Source organism: Suncus etruscus, chromosome 2 (assembly GCF_024139225.1).
Source record: "Suncus etruscus isolate mSunEtr1 chromosome 2, mSunEtr1.pri.cur, whole genome shotgun sequence".
NCBI lineage: Eukaryota > Metazoa > Chordata > Mammalia > Eulipotyphla > Soricidae > Suncus > Suncus etruscus.
Genome location: NC_064849.1, coordinates 122,705,362 through 122,727,030, shown reverse-complemented (window position 1 = coordinate 122,727,030; position 21,669 = coordinate 122,705,362). Strand labels below are relative to the sequence as shown.

At 39.1% G+C, this 21,669-nt stretch overlaps 1 protein-coding gene across 1 annotated transcript in view; it reads right to left on the bottom strand.

Moving 5' to 3' along the window:
• Positions 1-21,154, bottom strand: part of RGS7BP (regulator of G protein signaling 7 binding protein) — a 130,235-nt gene extending 109,081 nt beyond the window's left edge. Inside the window, exons 1-2 of the mRNA XM_049768814.1 lie at positions 20,515-21,154; positions 19,372-19,538 (exon numbers count right to left, since the gene is read on the bottom strand). Coding sequence (XP_049624771.1) covers positions 19,372-19,538; positions 20,515-20,679 — 332 coding nt within the window. The 5' untranslated portion in view covers positions 20,680-21,154. The remainder of the gene's footprint in view (positions 1-19,371; positions 19,539-20,514) is intronic.
• Positions 21,155-21,669: the final 515 nt, after the last annotated feature.

The window sequence follows — 21,669 nt, the reverse complement described above, 5'->3', positions numbered from 1 at the left end:
CCTGTTGATTTATTGACGAAAGTATTGGGTGCTTAAGAAGTGGTATTTGGAATTTGTTCTTTCAGTCTCTTCTCTCTGGGTTCTTCTCATTTTTCACTCAGACTCAATTTTTCTCTTGCTTTCTTGAATATGCCCATGTGAGAAACTCTCCTGTGAGTCCTTCCTGCACTTGGCTCCTTTCCTCACCCCTTAACTCCATTTTTATTTTCACCCTTGTGCTCACTGAATTCCTGGAATGAAATTGAGTGAGTAGTGTCACTCTAGAAATGAAGTGTCCTGCTCTCCCTTAATAGCCTCTACTGGGAAGAAACAAATCATTTCTTGAAACCCAGAATATAGCTCATGCAGATCAGTGTCTAAGTCTGATTCCTCATGTTCATTTCAAAGCCAAGTCTAAGCAAAGAAGCAAGAAAGAGGATGGAAAAATTTGAGTGTATTAAGAGGAAATAAGGTGGGAAAAGTCAGGGCCACAGAAGTGCTGAGATCTTAAAAATGTAGAGCCAAGATCCATTCAATTTCCTCTGGCAGCTTCAGTAAGGCCACAAATTTGTTGCTTTTCCTCTTTCCTGCCTGTTTTCCTAGTCTTGCTAGCAAATGGAACCTAAAAAACTCTCAAAGGACTGTGTACTGGCTAAAGAGGTCCTTGTTCTGAAATGTATCCAGGGCAGAGAAAGACACTTAGTGAACAGTCTATAACTGTGATAGGGAGAGAAAGCAGGTAGGCCAACTCTGGGATCACTCCAAGAAAGGAAAAGACTCTCATGGAAACAGTTCCTGGCAAAGGCAGGAAAAGTACAGTGCCACAGAAACACATGTCAAATGCCAATTCTACCACATATCTAAACTTTATGAACCAAAATTAGAGATTTAAAATATGCCTAAAAATATACTATGTTCTTCAACCTGTTGTCCACAGCATCATTATCTTTGGAAATTTCTTCCAAATCATATAGTGATATACTATTCAGGAACTTCATTATGGTGGGGCAAGCAGGACATGTGGCAAGATGCCAGGAAGGTATATGTCAACCATTCAGTGCATTATTTCTCCTATTTTCCCTAGGTCATAAGTATAAATATGTTGTAAAATGCTGCTCATGAAAATGTCCAATTGTGCCTCCTCTAAAATCAAGACACAATCCTGAAAACCCATTTGCTCTTGATGAAACTACCATCTTGGAACTCAAAGGGACAAGCCAAAGAATCACATCATATTTCCTGACATGATTAAACTGGTGAACTAATCCCAACTCTCAGTTTTCTAACTAAGCTCTCTCAACTATTTGTTTACTTGACTTAATTACCAGAAATAAGTGATTTGTTTTTTAGTCAATATTTGTCATTGAAGACATTTTCTCACTGGATTTTAAGTCTATTTTTATCTTTTCTTTTAAAAATTTTAATTGAATCACTATGAATTACAAAGTTTCAGGTCTATTCATGATTTATTTTCAGGAGTACAATGTCCCAACACCAATTCCTTTACCAGTATCTACTTTTCTTCACCAATGTCCCCAGTTTCCATCTGAACCCCCAGTCTGGTTTTATAAAAGGCACATTTTTCTTTTCATTTTTTTTAAACACCATGGTTTATAATACTGTTACTGATAGGGTATCATGCTATTATTTTACCTCATTTAAGCAATCAGTCCTTGTCCAGAGCGATTACTTCCCTCTATCACTGTTGTAGTTATCCTACACTGACTTATCTCTCCTCCCCCACAGTGGCAAGCTTTCTACTAAGGACCTACTTTTTGTTTTTATTATTGCCTTTGGGCATTAGTTATTCCCCTACTACGTTTTTGTTTTTTGTTTTTTTTTAATTTCCCGCACATGAGTGAGATCATTCTATCGCTCCCTCTGCCTCTAAGTATTCTTTCAAAGAACAAATTTAATCATGAGGTAACAAGTGCAAAGTGTTTCCTTAGGTTACTCACAGGAGATCTAGAGCCATAAATCACTGACAAAGGACACTGCTACTTAGCTTAGTTGCAGTGGTATCATGCCCTTTACAAAGTCTTTCCTGGATACAAATGTTTTGCGTGTTTCTTTTTCTTTTTCTTTTTGTTATAGAAACTTGAATATATTCATGCAAAACTGATTATAACCTCCTTTATGTCTCTATTTCCTTATCTACATTTTCCTACGTAAGTACTGATAACAATATATATGTCTGTCTCTGCATAGATGCTAGAAAATAAGCCCCTCAAAGGACAGGGCCTGCGTTTTAGTTACCTTGAAGGACCTGATCAGTGTCTGTACCTACTAAGTGATTAAACGTTAGTGATTAATGTTGAATGAATGAACACACAAGAGGGAAACAGTAATAAGTGAGGTTGATGGAGTGTGTTCTTCTGCCTCTTTCTCCCCAGATCAGTTCCATTTTCTCAATTTTCACAACCCAGTTCCTTGCCCTTTCAGTTTCTCCAGGTATGCTTAATGATCCTGTTCTGGGTTTAAATAGCATCATTTAAATTTATAATTTAGGAAATGTTTGTCCTCATTCAACTAAATAGTATGTAAATTAGTTCATGAAACTTGTATTCAGGAATGTCCAAGGAGATACTCATGGATGCTAAATGGAGCTTTTGAGAAAGTTCCTTAAAAAAAGGGACACTATACATTTGCGGGAACATACATTTTTATTTCCTTTTTTTTTTTTTAATCGTTTTTGGTATGTGACCTATTTCTGTTATCCACTCTGTCCACCCCCAAATACACCGACAATATAATGTAGCACCACTTCCCCCTGCAAAGGCACACTAAGTAAAGGGGAAATCTCACATATAAAAAAAAGAGCTCTTATCTACTAGAGATAGGAACTCATAGTTGTTTACAATACAGGGATATCTCCTACCTTGAAAATATGTCATGTGGAATCAACTTAGACCTCAGGTGATTAGATACCATTCATCCAGCCTTGAACCCTGGATCCCAGACATAGAAACGGCACAGCTCTTCACAACAGCTGCAAGAAACAAACTCCATCTGGGACAGCCTTAATACTGCGGGGTCAACAACAAGGGCCAGCTCTAACATGATATCCCAACAATGAGGAAAATGTGAACAACTTGACCTTAGAGCACTTTAGCCTACCTTACCAGCTAACGACAAGACAAAACCAGAAGACGTGGCACCCTTCGGTAGGTCCAAAAGCCAAGATCGTGATTTACAGATGACTGGCTGCTAGAACCACGACCAGACTGTATACATCCTGGGACCAATAAAAAAGCCCTAGTCTGGGGCCGGCAAGGTGGCGCTAGAGGTAAGGTGTCTGCCTTAAAAGCGTTAGCCAAGGAAAGGACCACGGTTCGATCCCCCGGCGTCCCATATGGTTCCCCCAAGCCAGGGTCAATTTCTGAGCGCGTAGCCAGGAGTAACCCCTGAGCATCTAACGGGTGTGGCCAAAAAAAAAAAAAGCCCTAGTCTAGGGTTTGAACTAAGACCCTAAGACCTGCACAATAAGCATGATCCCCAGTTCCAAAGGTCCGGCAGAGACAATTGTAACGGAAAGGGGCTTCTGGAAGCACAAAGACCTATCCTAGATGCCATCCTAGGTTCAGTGCAAAGACCAAGATCACCAACCACAGAAGATGGATTAAAATGACACTGAGGTAACAGAACCTCTAGATTCACAAAGACTGACTTCACCATAAGTCCCACCTCAGGATCTGTACAGATACTGAGACCTCTAAACACAGAGCTCTGATTGTATCACCCTGGACAGAGCAGAAGTCTTCTATACACAAAAAAAAAAAAAAAAAAAAATACCACCGGGAGAGTAATGATCCTGAGCAAAGTCTAGAGCTGATCCCATGACAGTATACTCCAAGGACGGAGAAACCCCATAACTCATAGGGCAAGTGAATTCCTTTGCGAATGACCCCAATATTTACTGTGCCAGGGCAGGAGGGAAAAAAAACAAAAATACAAAAAACACAAAACCTCGGTTATTTTTTTAATATATATATATATATATATATATATATCTTACCTTCATTTATTATTGTTATTATTATTTTTATTTACCTAGCTATTTTGGTCGATTTCTCTGTTTGGATGTGACTATAAAATTGTTGTCCCCAATTATTCTTATTTTTTTTCTCTTCCTTTCTTTTCTTTCGTTATGTGCTACGCCATGTTTCTTATTTCAAGACCACGGCGTGTTTTTTTTTGTTTGTTTGTTTTTGTTTGTTTTTTGTTTGTTTTGTTTTGTTTTTTTAATCTGTTTTTTGTTGTGCTTATCGATATAGCTAGAGTCCTCACTGGATACTTGACACTTCTTTTGGTACTGGTGGAGTGTTTCACCTTCTTTTTCTCCTTCATTTTCCAAATCGATGATGAGAACTTCTAGAAGGATTCTGCCCATTTTCGGGGTATTAGACTCTTACCCCAGTTTATTTATTTTCTCTTTTTCGGGCAAAACCACGCAACTTGAACTAGCTAGCCCTGCCTCCACTTAGAGGGGGAAATAAGGGAGGCATCAAGACCAAACTGATGCAAGACTACTAAGTAGTAGGTTAGATACAGAGGGGACCACATATTCTAGCCACCCTGAGGGGGAGGGAAGAGGAAATGGGAGGTAGGACAAAATGGAGGTGTAGGGAGGACAATCTGGTGATAGGAATCCCCCCCTGATTTTATATAAATATGTACCTAAAATGTTATTGTCAACAAAATGTAAGCCACTATGATCAAAATAAAAATTATATTTAAAAAAAAAAGGGACACATTTAGAGTTCATAAAGATAGTACATCCCTTGCATGCAATTGGGATCCGAGTTTGTTCCCTGTGAGACATGACCCCCTGTGCACTGCCAGGGTGGGTTGGCCAATCCTGGGCACTGCAGAGCCCAAGCAGCACTGAATCATTGGGCTCTGAGCTGACAAACTAATTGCCAACAGTCACCGAAAGGGCTCCAGAGCCTCTCAAGCACCACTTAGGAGATTCTCCAAAACAAATAACAATAAATACATGAAAAATATTGATAAGTAAATGTAAGGGACACATATAATAGAGTTATGTCTTTGCTTTTCACTTTAACCTTCTTATCTGCCCAGAATATGAACACTTTGGAGATTGCAATCTTAGCACCATGAGAAAAAGGTCTGGAGCATTCTCACAGAGATCTCAGTAACTGATTATTTTTAAATTTTGAACAAAATTTTGCTTCCTTCTAGTCCCTGGAGTCATGTAAGAAAAACAATCCTTATGAGTTTGTCACTGAAAATCTGCCTTATATTACTTGCAGTTGAAAACAATTCCAAATTGATAATCTAGTCATCTTTCTTTTTTTCAGACATATCAAGGTCAGTCATCTGGGAAGCTTTTTACCTGCTGTTCCCTCTATCTGAAAAGCTTTTCTCTCAATCGTCAGACAGTCTCGGTTTTAAAGTCAGATATCAAGAAGTTAGAATGTCACCTTTACAGCAGGGCCCTCCTTTTCTATGCCACATCCATCATACTTTAATAATACCCCATTGTATTTTATTCAAGGCAGTTGTCACTTTCTAAAATGTTCTCTTGTTTGCTTCATTTTGTCTTAGTCCATTGAGATTGCTTTATTATTTTTTATTAATATCTTTATTTAAACACCTTGATTACAAATACAATTGTTGTTGGGCTTCAGTCATGTAAAGAACTCCCCCCTTCACGAGTGCAAATTCCCATAATAAAACACCATAGGTTGAGAGGGTTATAAACAACAGAAATTCACAATTCTGGGCACTAGTAAGCCTAAAGTCCAAGTCCCAACATTATTGTCTTTGGGGAACAGCATTATCCTGGTTCATAGCTGGCACCTTCTCACTTTGGTGAGAGGGGCTCAGGGTCTTTCTGGATCCCATTTTATAAAGTATTCATCATGTTCATGAGTGTTCCACCCTTCGCCCTCGGTGTTCAATACCACCATATAAGACACTAGAATTTGAGCCAGAGAGATAGCACAGTGGGAGGGCATTTGCCTTGCACGCAGCCAATCCAGGACCAACGATGGTTTGAAGCCTGGCATCCCATATGATCCCTTGAGCCTGGCAGGAGCAATTTCTGAGCACAGAGCCAGGAGTAACTCTTGAGTGCCACCATGTGTGACCCAAAACAAACAAAAAAAAAGACACTAGAATTTCTAATATGAATACAAATTTTGAAGGCACACATACAAAACACAGCAGCTTTCACTTTAGCCTCACCCATCATATATGCACACATGTATGCACATATACACCATAAATATAGGAGCCTTCTCTATTTTGTTTACAAATACTGATTTCATGTGAAAGAGCATGTGGCATATAGTGGGTTTTAGTGGGTGCTATATGAATATTCCAGAAAAGTAGATGTCATCCGGAATTGAAGAGTATATATTTTCCCATAGAAAATAATTTCATATGGATTTATAATTTATGAAATTATGTACTAACTTGGATTGATGACCTAACTACTATATAAGACTTTTTATATGAATTTCAAGCTCAGTTTTTCTTAATGAATCATTATAATTCTGAGCCTTGATCATCTTGTAGTTCATCCCCACAGTTATGCCATTTAAAAGCCTAAATAGTTCATGAGATATAAATTACTTAATATTTCTTTGATTCATTAAAGCAAAAAACAAATTGAGGTGGGGGCTGGAGAGATGGTGCAGTGGGGAAAGATACCTATTTAAACAAAGTCAGATGACATATGTGTGTCCCATATGTGGATCATCTGACCCTTCCAGGAATACCTGAGTACAGAGGCAAGAGAAAAGCCTTAAGCATCATTGCATGCAAACCAAAGTCAATAAGGCTTTTGTTTAAAGTTCCACTTGATTTCAGATAGTTTGTGAGGGCATTGGAGATGCCCCCAAGTGGTGCTTAGAAGGTCTGGAGACCCACTGGTCATTCTCTGCCAATTGGTAGTTGACCTTATGCAAAGCCCAAGGATGCAAAATTAGTGGGGATCTGTGAGTTATCCCTGCAGTGCTCTAATTTCCAGGACTACACTCAGCAAAGATCTTGTGGTACCCAGAAATGGACTTGTACTGGGCTCATGCTTACCTACACCCCCCCAACTGCTGTATTATCTCCCAACTCTTAGATATTTTCCCCCAAAATTGAATTTGTAAATGCCAATCTACTCCCTGAAGGACCTATTCATTTTCACATCCTGTCTTGTGAAAAATTATATTCAGCTTTTGCAAAGGCACATTGGCTAACTAACCACCCTCTGGAAATAGCAAACCTTATATTCCTCATGATTTTAGTTAGAAGCAACAAAATGTAAACCCTTTGGACCTTTTTATTGTGTTCTAGATTTCAGTGTGAAGGGTGTGTGGAATTTGAGAATGTAGAAAGATCTTGACATTGTGGAGTATAAACCATGTCCTCTAAACAGCTACAGCATATGCCCTTATATAGAGAACCTAGAGATGCAGACTGAGGATAAAGTCATCCTGTTACACATCTTAAGTAATATAAAGCAGACAAGTTTTGATATGTTAAAAGAGAAGTAAAGGAAGAAAGAGATCATTTGTAGTTTTCCAATATCCATTTTCTCTCATTTTTCCCATAGAAATAAAGCCCAACTTTCATTTGAAGGGGCAATGATAATCTTTGTCATTACAGTTATGCGAGTTTTTGTTTGTAGCAGTTTAAGGCAGTTGACTCACTTGGGAAATATTCTCTAGTCTAGATTGTGAACCCAGGTCCATAGCCTCTAAAGCAGTATTGTGTCCTATTGCATCCTGAAGTGGAGTGTAGAAACCATAAATTATGGATGTATGACCGAATGATGTTTTTATGAAACCATTTCAGTTCTATTAAATAATTTATTCTAGGATTTCTTTGCTGTGAGCATAAACCTGATGTTTTTCAGCATTACACCTTGATATTTTTTTTGTCATTAAATAGTCATGTAACAGTTTGATACTGATGCCCTTGGGGGAGCTTTAAAAATTCACCAATGCCCAGACTGTGTACCAGATTATTTCAACCAGAGACTCTGGGGATGAAATTCAAGCATCAGCAATTTTTCAAAATTTCCTAGGTGATTGCAATGTGCATCCCAGGTTGAGAATCACTGTTTCAGGCTCACAGGCCTTATACTTAACACGTCCAAAAAACCTCCTGGGAAACAGGGTGGCGCTTGTTAAAAAATGTGGATTTCCATGCTTCTTCCCCAGAGAGATTCTGGTTATTTAGGCTGGAGGCATTCTGGGTAATTTTGAAAGAGGCACTTTGCTGATTACATTTGAAGAAACACTGCTTGAGGCCATGGGGAATCTTTGCAAGTTTTAAAGCAAAGAAGTGAGAAGATCAGAGGAGAATTAAAAAGGATTAATCTGAATCAAGTCTCAATTGAAGAGAAGAGGTGAGAGATTGAAAGCAAGGAACAACTGGGGCCATGAGGATCATTGAAGGCCTACAGGGGTGCAATTCTGAACTCAGGGGTGGTCACAGAAATAAAAAAGGAAAAAAAAGTGCTACACCAGGCACTGAAAAAGACAATATATTGTAGGACTTGGTGAAGGAAGAAGTTTGACAACTTCTGGGTTACTTTCTCTAATTTACTTGAAAATAATTATGGAATTGGTGTAGCTTATTAATTCACTGCAACAATTACCTGCAAATATTAAGTATATTTTCATGAATCTGATTGTATTTAGGGTTTCTCAGAAAATCAGAAACATTTCTGTCAAAATAGCATGTTTATCTAAAGGTTTATCCTAATTAGACTCTTTCACAAGTTTCATATTTGTTAATGTAGACACAATATATCTTTAAATTTACATGAATATAGATAAGACTATACATTTGAATATCCCTGTCATTTAATCAAAGTAAATGTGTTTTGTGAGAGCTGTATTATTTATTTAAACCACATATTGTAAAGTTGAGTAAACTAATCAAGTAACTGCAGTTTAGTTACTCTCTAGAGCTGAACGTTATGTAGATCTCTTTTAAAAGGTGACACAATTAAACTCTCAAGGGCTAAGAGTTCAAAATGTGATTTTAAAAGGTGCTCTCAAAGCTAAATTATTATTTAATTATTCAATATAAAGCCACCATGCAAGATATTATAGTGATATTTTGTCAGATAGCCTCAATTAAACATAAGTGCTGTATGAGTAATTCTAAAATATACATGGCCAGCTAATAACAAAGAGCCAAGCCTCAGAAATTGGCCATAGGTATGCTTAAGTGCTCTGTGATTTAAAAGCCAACATACTAATATGACAATGAGGACAGCGAGGAAATGACAACTTGACCTAAGACCAGGAGGTCCTATCACATCACCTAACACTAAGTGGAAATCAGAAGATGTATTGTCTTTGAACTATAAAAAATAAGAGCACTAACTACAGAAAACTGACTTTGACAAACGTGACTGGGCAGAACTTACCCTCTGTAGCCCAGGACTCTTACAAAAATCAGGATTTCTTAGTACAGAGGCCCAATTTTGACAACAGAGACTGAGCAGAACCTTTGGAACCATAATTTCCTAGACTTCGGCTTATGGAATGAGCAAAAACATGGAGCACATGAAACAGAAAACTGAACACACCAACAATGATGGAACAGAACTCTAGAACCGTAAAGACTCTATCCTAGGCCTTGTCCTAGAGCCTGCACAAATACCAAGATTGCTAGCTACAGTGGCCTGATTTTCTCATCCACAACCAAGAGGAAAGTTTCTTGACACCACAAAAAAAAAAACAAAAAAAAACCCTGGGATATGGCAATAAGTATGTATGGAGCCAGTGGTTGTTCTCATGACAATATGCTTCAAGAGTGGAGAAACCCTGAATCTCTTAGGCCACAGGAATTTCCTTCCTTCCCCAATACTTACTGTGCCTATGCAAAAAAAAAAAAAAAAAGAAAAAAGAAAAAAGAAAAAAGAAAGAAAGAAAAGAAAAAAAAAAGTGGGGGAACACCAAACCCTGCCATTCCAGCATTCCTTTTTCTCGTTTTGTTTTGTTTTGTTTTGTTTGTTTTTTATAGTATTTTACTTCTCCTTTTTCCTCCACTTTTTTCTTTCTCTTTCACTCTTGTGGATATTATTTGGTGATTTATTTTTAGTAGTTGATACCAAATTTTTCTTCTCTTTTCCTTAACCTTTTCATCTCCAACAGAATAGCATAACTTGAATCATTCAGCCTCATAAATTGAGGGGGGAAATGATGATACCAGAACCAGTCATATGAACATGTATTGCAAATAAAAAATGACCAGACTGGAACACCAAACCCAAAGTCAATGACAGAATAGATACCCAATCTACAACAATTCTGGGGGGTAAAGAAGGGAGATATGGGAGACATGCTAGGAACAGGAGTGAAGGGAGGACAACATTGGTGGTGGGAATGCCCTTCATTCAATGTCACTATGTGCCATAAATAATAAATAAATAAAAATAAAAGCCAACATACTAGTCTTACAGTTACGACCAGAGGGTGGGGGCAGGAAGTGGATGTGTAGAACATAAGATATTAGTTAATATAATTCATCAATTCTTATTAAAGTCTATATCAAGATGGCTTTCTTTGAAAATAGATTTTAAAATACCAAGTAAACTTAATGAACAAACAAGACTCACATATCCTCACTGAGTCTGTCACTCTGGGTGCAAGCAGGAATGAAATACAATCTTTCTTGTGCTTCACAATATAAGTAATAGTGGTGAGGAATGTTCCTAAAGTTTACTTTTAGATTTAATTTTCTCTAATTGGAATGTCTATGAAGAAGACTCTAACAAGGTAAAAGTCATTCGGTCTATTCACACCATCAAAAGGCAATGGGCAAGAACTTGTCTAAACTCGGCAACACATTTAGTTCTGCTGCTAATAATAGGATTCTCCTTTATTCTAGTGTGAGTTCCTAGTTTGTCATTTGCTCCAGAGTTCGCTTAAGGTCTTTAGCAGCAGTGTGAGTACCACAGAGGGGCAGTACCAACTCAGTTCCCCTCTGAACACCAGGGAAGTGCATATTCTATGTGAGCATTGTGAGAGGCTTTTCCATTCTTCCCAGGATTCACTTTTACAACTGGACTTTTGTTACCATTTAGATATGCATAACTAAAATGGTTAGATTCTAACCATAATGATACCTTACTTTTTTGAACACCCATTTCTTACAGAAGGCATTCCATTCCATTCTATGGTGACAAACTTCAGTTCTAACATGAGCTACACTTTTGCAAATTCAGCTTTGAAATGGGCATGAGAAGACTTTATGTGAAAATTTTAACAAAACAGGTAGATAACCCCAGGTGATGCTCCATCCTCACTCATCAAAAAGAATCAAAAGTGAATTTTATTGCAAGATTGAGTCACTTTGCTATGCTTATCCGTAGTTAGTAAGTTGAGTACTATGCCCTAGGTACCTCAGACATTATTATTATTTTATTATTATTTTTTTTGTTTTTGGGCCACACCTGGAGACACTCAGGGGTTACTTCTGGATATGTACTCAGAAATCGCTCCAGGCTTGGGGGACCATATGGGACGCTGGAGATTGAACCGAGGTCCGTCTCAGGTTAGTGTGTGCAAGGTAAGTGCCCCACTGTTTGCGCCACTGCTCTGGCCCCAGAATGTGGCATTATTTAGAAATACAAGATTGTAGGTCTAACAGTTATGTTGGCATAAAGTAAAATTGTGGGCCCCTAACCTATTATGACTGGCATCATTATAAAAAAAAAAGGAAATGATTTTTAAGAGCAGCTCAGAGGGCTTAAGTACATGCTTTGCAATGCTGGAGCACCCGGGTTTGATCATATGGTACTTTATGGTCCACCACGCACCATATGATCTCTTTCTTGAGCACTTCCAGAAGTGACCTCTAAATACTACTAGTATAATCCCAAGGCAAAAATAAAATATGGACAAAGAAACACGTACAAAAGGGAGACATAAAAGAATGAAAACAAAGACAGAGTCTTCCTTCCAGCCCTCAGAAATCACCCAGGCTAACACCATGATCTTAGCTTTCTGTTTCTCAGAATGGTGAGAAAAAATTCCTTTATTTGAGTCAACAAGCCAAGATACTTTGTTACTATAATCTTGCAGATGAATACTGAATTGGTCTTCCATCTTTTTCTTTGATGAGGAGCATATGCTTGATATGTGATTCAACTCACCTTTTATTCTATGACAAGTGAAAGCTTAAAGTAAAATTTTGAAGTAAAACACCTGTGAGGAGAGAATATGCAGAATGGACTGGGTAGTTTTGCAGGCCTGCCAACCACGCATCTTTTCCTCACACCTAAGGCTTGAGCTCACCATGTGAGTAAAAGGAAACACACAAGCATCCAAATCTTCTCCCAGGACTCCTAGGAATCTAGGGCCACACAATATTATTACCACACAGCCAAAGTGTTGAAAGAGAGCATTGCAAATAAGCCACTGTTCTTCCCATCCTATCCCACCCACATCACCTCCCCGCCAACAACAACAATAACAGGAAATTGACAAAGACCAAGATGAAGTGGGAGTGGGAAAAAAGTTAAGCAGAAAAATCAAGGGGAATCAAACGAAACTGAAACCAATTCTCCTTTTCCTCATCACTTCCGCCAAAAGAGGTTAAAAGATAAGCATAGGTATAGCTAGCTAATCAGGTGTAAATTGTTGGAGGGGAAACATGAAATCTGTGGTGTGTAGGATTTCCAGTATATTCATCATTTTATTGATCCAGAAACCACTGGAAAATGACTCTTCCTATGATCACAATTTAAAAAATATTTGAGTTTTAGCCATCAAACTTTTCTCCTTGGTATTTACTTTTGCAGAACTCAGTTCTATAAACAAAGTCTATGCAATACTACATACATAAAGTAACAGAGACCAATGAAATTGGAAATTCAAGCCATTGGATTCTAGCCTCTTTTGAAGTTGTATTAAGTTATACTAAGCTTGAGGCTGGAGATAAGCCACTTGCCTTGCCTGAAGCAAATTCCTGTTCCATTCAGCACCACATCTGGTTCTCCAAGCACCACAAGAGTGATCCCTGAGCGGAGCCAAGAGTAAGCCATGAGCATAGCTGGTTAAGGCACCAAAATAAGTAGTAATAATTACAATAGTCACCAATATCTATGCAAAAATAGTGGTTACAAAATGCTTGACAATCTTCTCCATACAAGATTGATGTTAACTTTCTCACTCCTCAAAATAGCATATGATTTGGTTGCATGCTCTCTCTCTCTCTCTCTCTCTCTCTCTCTCTCTCTCTCTCTCTCTCTCTCTCTCTCTCTCTGTTCTCTCATTTTTGGGTATATCTAGTGGTGCTCAGGATTTACATATGACTCTACATTCAGGGATCACTCCTGGCATATCTTGGGGGATGAACCTAGTCAGTGCTTAAAAGGCAAGTGCATTACCTACTATACTGTCTTTTTGCTCCTGATCTCAATATAGATATGTAGATAATATATTCTTATCACAATCTGCTGATAAAAAATACTAAGAGAAAGAAGTAATATCTTTGTCCAAGACCATTTTAAGACATTACTGATATTTAAACATATTTTGTCTCTGAGATTTATATAATTTAGCACTGTGACCTTGTCATTTATCACCTGAATCATCTTGCCTATCAGTACAGGTTCATATCCCTAATACATGGGAAAGCTCAAACTGTTTCCAGGTCTAATACAATTTAGAGCTGATGTTCTTTTCCTTCACTCTATATTGTTTCTCACACTAAACTTCATTTTCTCTTCCATAGCCATTATCAAAAGGCTACGATATGAAGAAGATATATTCTTACACAGGCACATAGAAGCAGAATAAGAAAGGACACCCCCAACAAAAAACAAAAATAAATAAAATTAAAAAAAGAAAGGACACCCTATCCAGCAGCCCACAACTATAGCATAACTGAGTTTTCTGGGGCTATGAGTTCTTCTGGATCAACTTGTATTATGAATGTAGAATGGCATTAGGTCAAGAAAAGATGCTACAGATATTCTTTAGAGCAGTCTGGGACTTGGAAAAATACATCAGCAGGCTAGACACTCTGCTCCCTGTTTCCCCTTCTTGGCTCCATTAACCCTTTCTGTTTCCCCAAGAGTCTGCAAAGCAGGCTGACTGATACTTAAATGATCCTAGATACTTAAATGATCCTAGATAAAGAGATTAAATAATACCATTGAGATCTCAAAGACTGTACTCAGCTCAATTCTGCCTGAAAGCAAGTGTCTTGTAAGACACTGCTGCCTCTAAAGTTATTTTAATCCGCCAAATTTCAGACTTTTCAAATATAAAAGAAATTTTGCAAACCTTGGAATCTCAGGGGTTCTCTGAAGTTCTTTCAGAAGTCACTATAAGAAGGATGCTCAAGGAGATAAGGGTCCAGACAAATTCCTACCCATAATGTATGTGTGTGTGCTCACACACCCCCACACACCCCTAATACACATACCAAGCTGTGAAGAGCAAAATCTCTCTTTGACATACGTTATAGTATGGTTTTCATGTGTTATTGAAGATTCTGCTACTAAAACATATTTGGGGTCCATTACCAAAGATCTTTAAAGTCCTCTTAGCTTAATATCAAATAATACTTTTAACCTTTTAATTCAGGGTTGGAAAAGTGCAATGACCGTCCTAAATCAGGTCATTCAGAGAAGACTTCAGATTCACTTTACTGTCTCTGCTCAAGAAAACATCTGGTACATTTGAAAGAAAAGGTGATGCCCTAACTTCAAGTGAGCGAAAAACAATTTTAGGAAGTGTTGCAACTGTCTGTAAAAACAGCTTCACCCTGGGTCAGATAGGAAGCAGTGCAATCTTTTTTATTTTCCTCTTGTGGTCACCATGTCTTGAGAGTTTCAATTGATCAGGTATGAAAGAGATGTAGCTTTAGCAGCTCTATTTACTTCAAACTCATTTCATTTCCCTCTCCCCTCTTCCTCTCTTTATTTAGTCTCATTCTCTTTTTACTATATTCACCTGTTCCAAACCATGTGGTAGGCTGAAAAGAAGTGATCTGTGTTGGTAATAACTGAGTGAATTTACTTACTCTTTAAAGCTATATACTCCTAGGTGTGTTCTACATAGAGCATAATATTGGTACTGAGATGCTAAAAATAAAACAGACATCTTAATGAATGGGTGATGTTTTCCCTCATCACAACAACACATAATCCTTTTACTAAAAGTTTTAAATATATGGAAAAGAGGAAAGGAAAGTATTTATCATAGAAATGATGATCATATTTTTTGTTTTCCATGTTGAGAAATGAACAAATGAAAGATAAATGTTCTCTTATTGGGCTACATCCTTTTGACCTTATTATGACTTGTAACAAAACACTTACTGAGATCTATTTTATGTATTGTGAATTTCACTCATTTTAAATATGCAATACAAAGATTTTATATGAGTGTGCACATTCTATGTCTATTTCTATAATTCAATTTTCGAACACTTCTATTACTCTACACCAGTGGTCCTCAAACTATGGCCCATAGGCCACATATTGTATTTGTATCTGTTTTGTTTCTTCATTGCAAAATAATATATATGCAGTGTGCATAAGAATTTGTTCATAAGTTTTGTTTTTACTATAGTCAGACCCTCCAATGGTCTGAGGGACAGTGAACTGGCCCCCTGTTTAAAAAGTTTGAGGACCCCTGCTCTACACTCTAATTTGTCACCCCCAAGTCTAGGCAACCATTAAGTAACTGGTGTTTTAAATACATTTGCTTTTTCTAGGAGTTTTATTTAAATGGAAACATATAAGAATATGGTATTTTGTGAAATTTAATTAATCATACTCTTAATGAGATTCACCCATATGTCAACATGTTTTAAAACTTTTCTTTTATGCATAGCAAGTTTTGAATGGCAGTTTATTTAGAAAGGTAATCTTAGATTTCAGAAGCAAGCAAGCATGGCACTGAATTGAAGCTATCACTTTTTAGGTATGTGACTGGTATGTTCTTTAATATACCCAAGCTGGATCCATTTGTAAAACGAGGGAAATGAGCTCTCTCAGAGAATTATCAGATTGTACAGTCAAACAGTAAGAACTAAAAAATCCACTTTCCCCTAAAATGTTTGTGCTTGCTACCTCCGCTTCAAATGTTAACATGTGGCCCCCTAACAATTTTTCCAATAAGTTTGAAATAAAATTCAACATAACTAGCAATATCAGAAACAGGATTTCTTTAAGTGATTTGCATCCTTTATTAATGGAACCCAGAGAATGAGAAGCTAAAGGAATTTCCTATAATTATATTGCTGTCACTATTGAAAAAGAAGTGTCACCTAATGATGCTCAGGCATTACTCCTGGCTATCATTCAGAAATACTCCTGGCTTGGGGGACTATATGGGACACTGGGGGATCAAACTGTGGTCTGTCCTAAGCTAGTGCATTCAAGGTAGACGCCTTATGGCCTGCACCACTGCTCCAACCCTAAGAAGGTTATATTTTATTTAAGTTTTATATAAGGAGGGAAATATATGTTCTATCCTAGAGTTGATCATACCTTTGCAGGACTGTAAGATTGCCAATTATTCTCACTAATTCTTACTAAATAACCTTTTTTAAAAGTCAGCTCTCAAGCAATAAATACATAAGTAATAAAAGACTACAACCTCATGTGCCCCAGAAAGTAAAATCTCTTAAATGCTTAAATTAAACTTTTAGACATAGTTTTATATACTTTACAAAACCTTTAGAAGAATCTGAACTATGGGGGTGAGGGATAGCCATATTCAGCAGTACTTAGGGCTTACTCCTGACTTTGAAAACTCAAGTATCACTTTTGGCAGTGCTCAGGGAAACATATGGAATGCAGGGAAATGAACCCGGGTCAGTTATTTGCAAGTCAAGTACCTGCGTGTGTACTTTCACTCCACCACCAAATCTGAATTTTTGTTTGTAAGAAAATACTCCTAGTTTCTTGTTCCCTTGTTCATTTCTCCAGTGTTTCTTCTCTAATTCAAACATGTCACAGATTTGATTTCTTTAACTTCATCTTAAAGGAATTCTAGATATAATCCCATAGTACATTCTAGACAAAAAATTTACAAAAATACTCCTACGTAGCACTGAGATAAAATTTCTGTTTTTACATTTTTTTTCCTTTTTGAGCCACACCTCTGTGCTAAAGAGGTCACTCCTAGCCATGTTTGGGAGCATTTAGTAGTGGGAATCAGACCAAGACTCCCACATAACTTCAGACCTTGACAGTCTCAACCGTTTTTACTCCACCAATTATTTCTCATCATATTTCTGTTTTCTTTCCCTTTTTTTTTTTGTCTAGGATTGATTTTTCATATATTCCTTTCCTAGCATTTAATTTTCCACTGCATCCTAGAATCATTCCCAAACAGATTTTCTGTTCTGAAGAGTAGAATACTGGGACAGGAGAGATAGATTGTATAGAAAGTAGGGCTCTTTCTTTGCATGCTGCCAACCTGGGTTCAGTCCACAGCATCCCATATGAACTTCTGATTCCACTAGGAGTAAAACTTGAGCACTACTGGTGTGATCCCGAAACAAAACAAAAAGAATAGAACAGCTTACACAAAAAAATAAAGTATTCCATATTTCTAATAAATAAAATAGGATTGTAACGTACTTTATCACCTTGAGATTAGGACAGTATCTATTTTCTTCATGATAGAAAATGTCATTTCATATGCATGCATTATTAAGAGAAACATTTGTCTTTCTACTCATATACTAGTAATAGCCATAATCCATTTACTGATGTTAATTATAGATAACAAAGAGTAATTCTGTTAAATGATTAGATGTGATTAGGTAGATTAAATTAGATTCTTACATGTAATCAATTTCTAATATTATGAAGTAAATCTGAGAAAACTTGAGTTCTCATTGTGACAATAATATGGGAAAAGTGAGACTTATAGTGTCTGATCTTCAGATACCTTTTTAATAATTTTACTTTTTATTAAAGAAACCTTTTATCCTGATGTGTTGTTTATCTAAATCATCACCCTATGAGTGCTTTGGGATAGTTTGGGGCATAAACAGGTTGCGAGGCAGATATTATAGAGGCAGAAACCCTGACTGACCCATTCTTAGAAGTGGGCAAAGATGAATGGGCCACAAATCATAAATTATTATTTAAAATAGAATAGAAGGACTCAAAGCAACCTGCTATCTAAATGGAAAGGGGATGGGGACTACCAAGTCAATGAATAAATTAATCAATATCCCTATGCAATCTCAGACAGAATGTACTAAACACAAAGATCCCTAGCTACAAGGGGCTCCCCTCTATGTATCCTTCCCACAGAGTAAACTGTGGTGAAGTAGTCAATAGAAAAACTACATTTTTATGCCTTTCTTCTCTTCGTTTCACCATTTCCTATAATTGCCAAAACAACTATGAATGAAAAGTGCTCTGATATCCTATTGTGGGCCAATGTTCCTGGCCAGTTTGTCTCACATGCATTTTGTTTGGTCATTAATAAAACCTTTTTGCCTTTTCACCTAAAGATGTGTGATTAATTAGATGTGATTATCAGTTTGATTAATTAAGAAAGCTTAGTTTCATCAATAAATTCATACCTGTAAAACAAAAAAGTGCTATATCTAACTTACGCAAACACTCACATGAATATATGTTTCTGTGTTTCCTATCTCAGTGCACTAATCTGAAATAGGCACTGTTAAATTGTATGATTCAAGAAAGAGTGGAAGGGTTTCAGGACAGAAGATTTCACTCTGTATATTGTCATCCAAAATAATCTTGGAAATTCAGAAATGAGATAGAAAGAATAAAAATATTAGGGGGCATTAACAGATTAGGTTTAGATAGATCTGTAAATTTCCATCATTTAAAAAGGTATTTTTTTGGTTATAAGTGAAAAAAAAAGTAATTTATAATAGGGCTTTATTTTAGGCAGTCTATTTAAAATGATATCACAGAAATTCAAGCCATAGTTTACAAAGTATGAGAATGAGTAAAGATTTTCTTTCTATTACACAGATCTTTTATGTGGCAGATGTTTAGCAGCAGATGACAAAAAATCTTGAGACATGATATTTTTTTCTTCAGTTTGATGCCCACACATTCTGCAAAGCAAAAAAAATTTTAACCCCAAATTCCCATATGTGGTCCGTATATTTAGTTAATTTTAAAGAAGTCACGTAATGACGCAAATCTTCCAAATAGCTATCATTTTATCTCTCTGCGCTGTCAAAACAGCTATATAAGAATCAAACAACGTTTTGGATCACTACTTGGCCTCTGGTTTGTTTATAGCTCTCTTCTACAGAATCCTGATCTCGGGCAACTAGTTGAAATCCCTATATGTTGAAAGCATCACTTCTGAAGTCTCGGCAACCATAAATATGTCAGTATTTATGAACCAAGTACAAGAATGAGGGGGGAAAAAGTCAAGCGTCTCCTACCCGGAGATGGCAGCAAGTTTTTGGTGCGCTTGCCGGGCCATTTCACAGCCTTTGGTCCTTGTCTTGTGCATTTCCGCCCGGAGTGCTGGGCAGCTGACCGAGACATCCCCAATAGAGATGACCAGCTCTCGGTACAGGGCCACTTGGGTGTTGAACTCTTGAACAAGCTGGAAAAGAAGCAAGTTTCTTCCATGACACACTTATCGGTAATTTTCTATTTCGTTACAGGGAAACAGAATCTTTTACTCGACCCTGTCACCTGTCATCTCTTACATAGCACAGCTCAAAGATCAGGGCACTAAGATGTTGAATTTGCCTGCTACATGCAAGTTTTACTCTCCCAAGAGTAAGTTTGGTCATGTAAACTGTTTCCAGATCCACTTGCTTCATTCTGCCCCAACTATTCAGACTCGGTTGCAGAAGAGACAAAGCCTACAGTGCCAGTCTCAGGTTCCAGGAACTCCAGAACCCGCCACTCCCTTCTCCACCTGGAGACGGACGGATCTGAAGTTGACCAGAGAATAGAAAGCAAAGATTTTAAGTGACAAATCCACCCTCGCAGGCCGGACAGAACCGCTCAGGTGCCGGGTCCCAGAACAGGCAGAACACTGTTGCTCAGGTTTATTTGCTCCAGTCTCCCCATAAACCAGCACCCCCACACCTCTCCTACTTCTCCTTCCCGCGGTGTGTCAACCAATTCACCGCCTCTGAGCCACCGCCATTCCAAGGGGCTCGGGGAATGAATGGCCAAAGAGCTGCAAACCTCGAGCCCCTAAAGCCGTGACACTCTTTGCAAGGGGGGTCAGTTCGACCTGGTGTCAGGCTGATTCGGGAACAGCATATGTAAAAATAGTGCATATACACGTGATCGGCATGGAGAAGATGAGGGTGGGGGAGTGGCTGCTACTCAGGCAAAGATTAACATATACAGTTCCCCAACCTCTCTGTCCCCCAAAAGACAGAGAGGGAGGCAGAGAGAGAAAAGAGAGAGAGAGACAGACACACAGACATGAGACAGAGAATGAGAGGAGAGAGAGAGAGAGAGAGAGAGAGAGAGAGAGAGAGAGAGAGAGAGAGAGAGAGAGAGAGAGAGAGAGAGAGAGAGAGAGAGAGAGAGCCGTTTGCAAAAAAAAAAAAGCCTACCATCTTGCAGTCGTCCAGGGTTCTTTGGGTTTTGTGGGCGCTCTCGGAGCCGCTGCCCCTGCGGTCCCAATCTCCGCCCTGCAGCGGAGGCTTGCTGATCTGGAAGATCGAGGAGCGGGTGGACCGACTGGGGCGCTTTTTGCGCCCATTCGGTGCAGAACTCATGCATACACATCCACCAAGCCCCAGCCCCTGGTGCACTGCGCCCCGGCGCGGGCGGCCCGACAGTTGCCTCGCACGCCGCCGCCGAGCAGCCGGAGCCGGGGCGGGAGGCGCGGCGCGGCGCTCACAGGCTCGGGGCTGGCTGCGCGGGTGGGTAACCTTCAGCTTGAAGGAGAGTCGGGGACGCGCTGGCTACGCTGTACAGCATCGCTTCCCCGAGCTGCAAGGAAGGGGCTCAATTAAGTTCTGCTCAGCAGCCTGGCCGGCCCTGTCCCGGGCGCTGGGCGCTGGAGCGAGCTCGCACCGCCTGCCCCTGGGCATGGATCGCCAGCCCGGCCCCGAAGGAACGCGCCGCTAGGCGGTGCCGAGTTTCCATTCAGATGGGGAGGCAGTTTTCAAAGCCCGTTTTAGCGAGGAGGAGGGGATGTGGGGGCCGGTGTCGCGCTCACTCCGGTGTCTTCCCGCAGCGGCAGCAGCAGCAGCACTCGGTTATCTTTCCCCACCCCACCCCCGTCACCAGGCCTGGAAGGCTGGCAAGCCCCCCCACCCACCCCGAAGCTGGCAATTGGTTCTAATTGGTTGCCTTGACCCGACGTCCCTACGGGCTCCTCTGTTTGAGGATCCCAAATGAATCCGTGGCGGGACTGGCAGACGCAGGGAGCGGGCCTGGCTGACGTTGTGCGCGGCCCAGAACATTGATAGGACGGGAATACTAATGTGATCCGTCCACACAGCCCCTCTCCCCCCCTCCACAGTTTATACACTTATCCAATCAAATTCCCGGGAACATCAATTGCAATATTACTTCATCTGCTCTATTATTAGACATGAAAAGTGTCATCAGAGCGGAGCACATTGCCACATGCTGAGACTTAAACACGTACTTCAAACCAGCCACGGTGGGCTCAAGGCCTGCTCCTTCGTGACTGTCTGTCTGTCTGGGGCCACCCAACCAGAGGATGCTAGAAGAGGTCTTTGCTGGAAGAGAAAGAT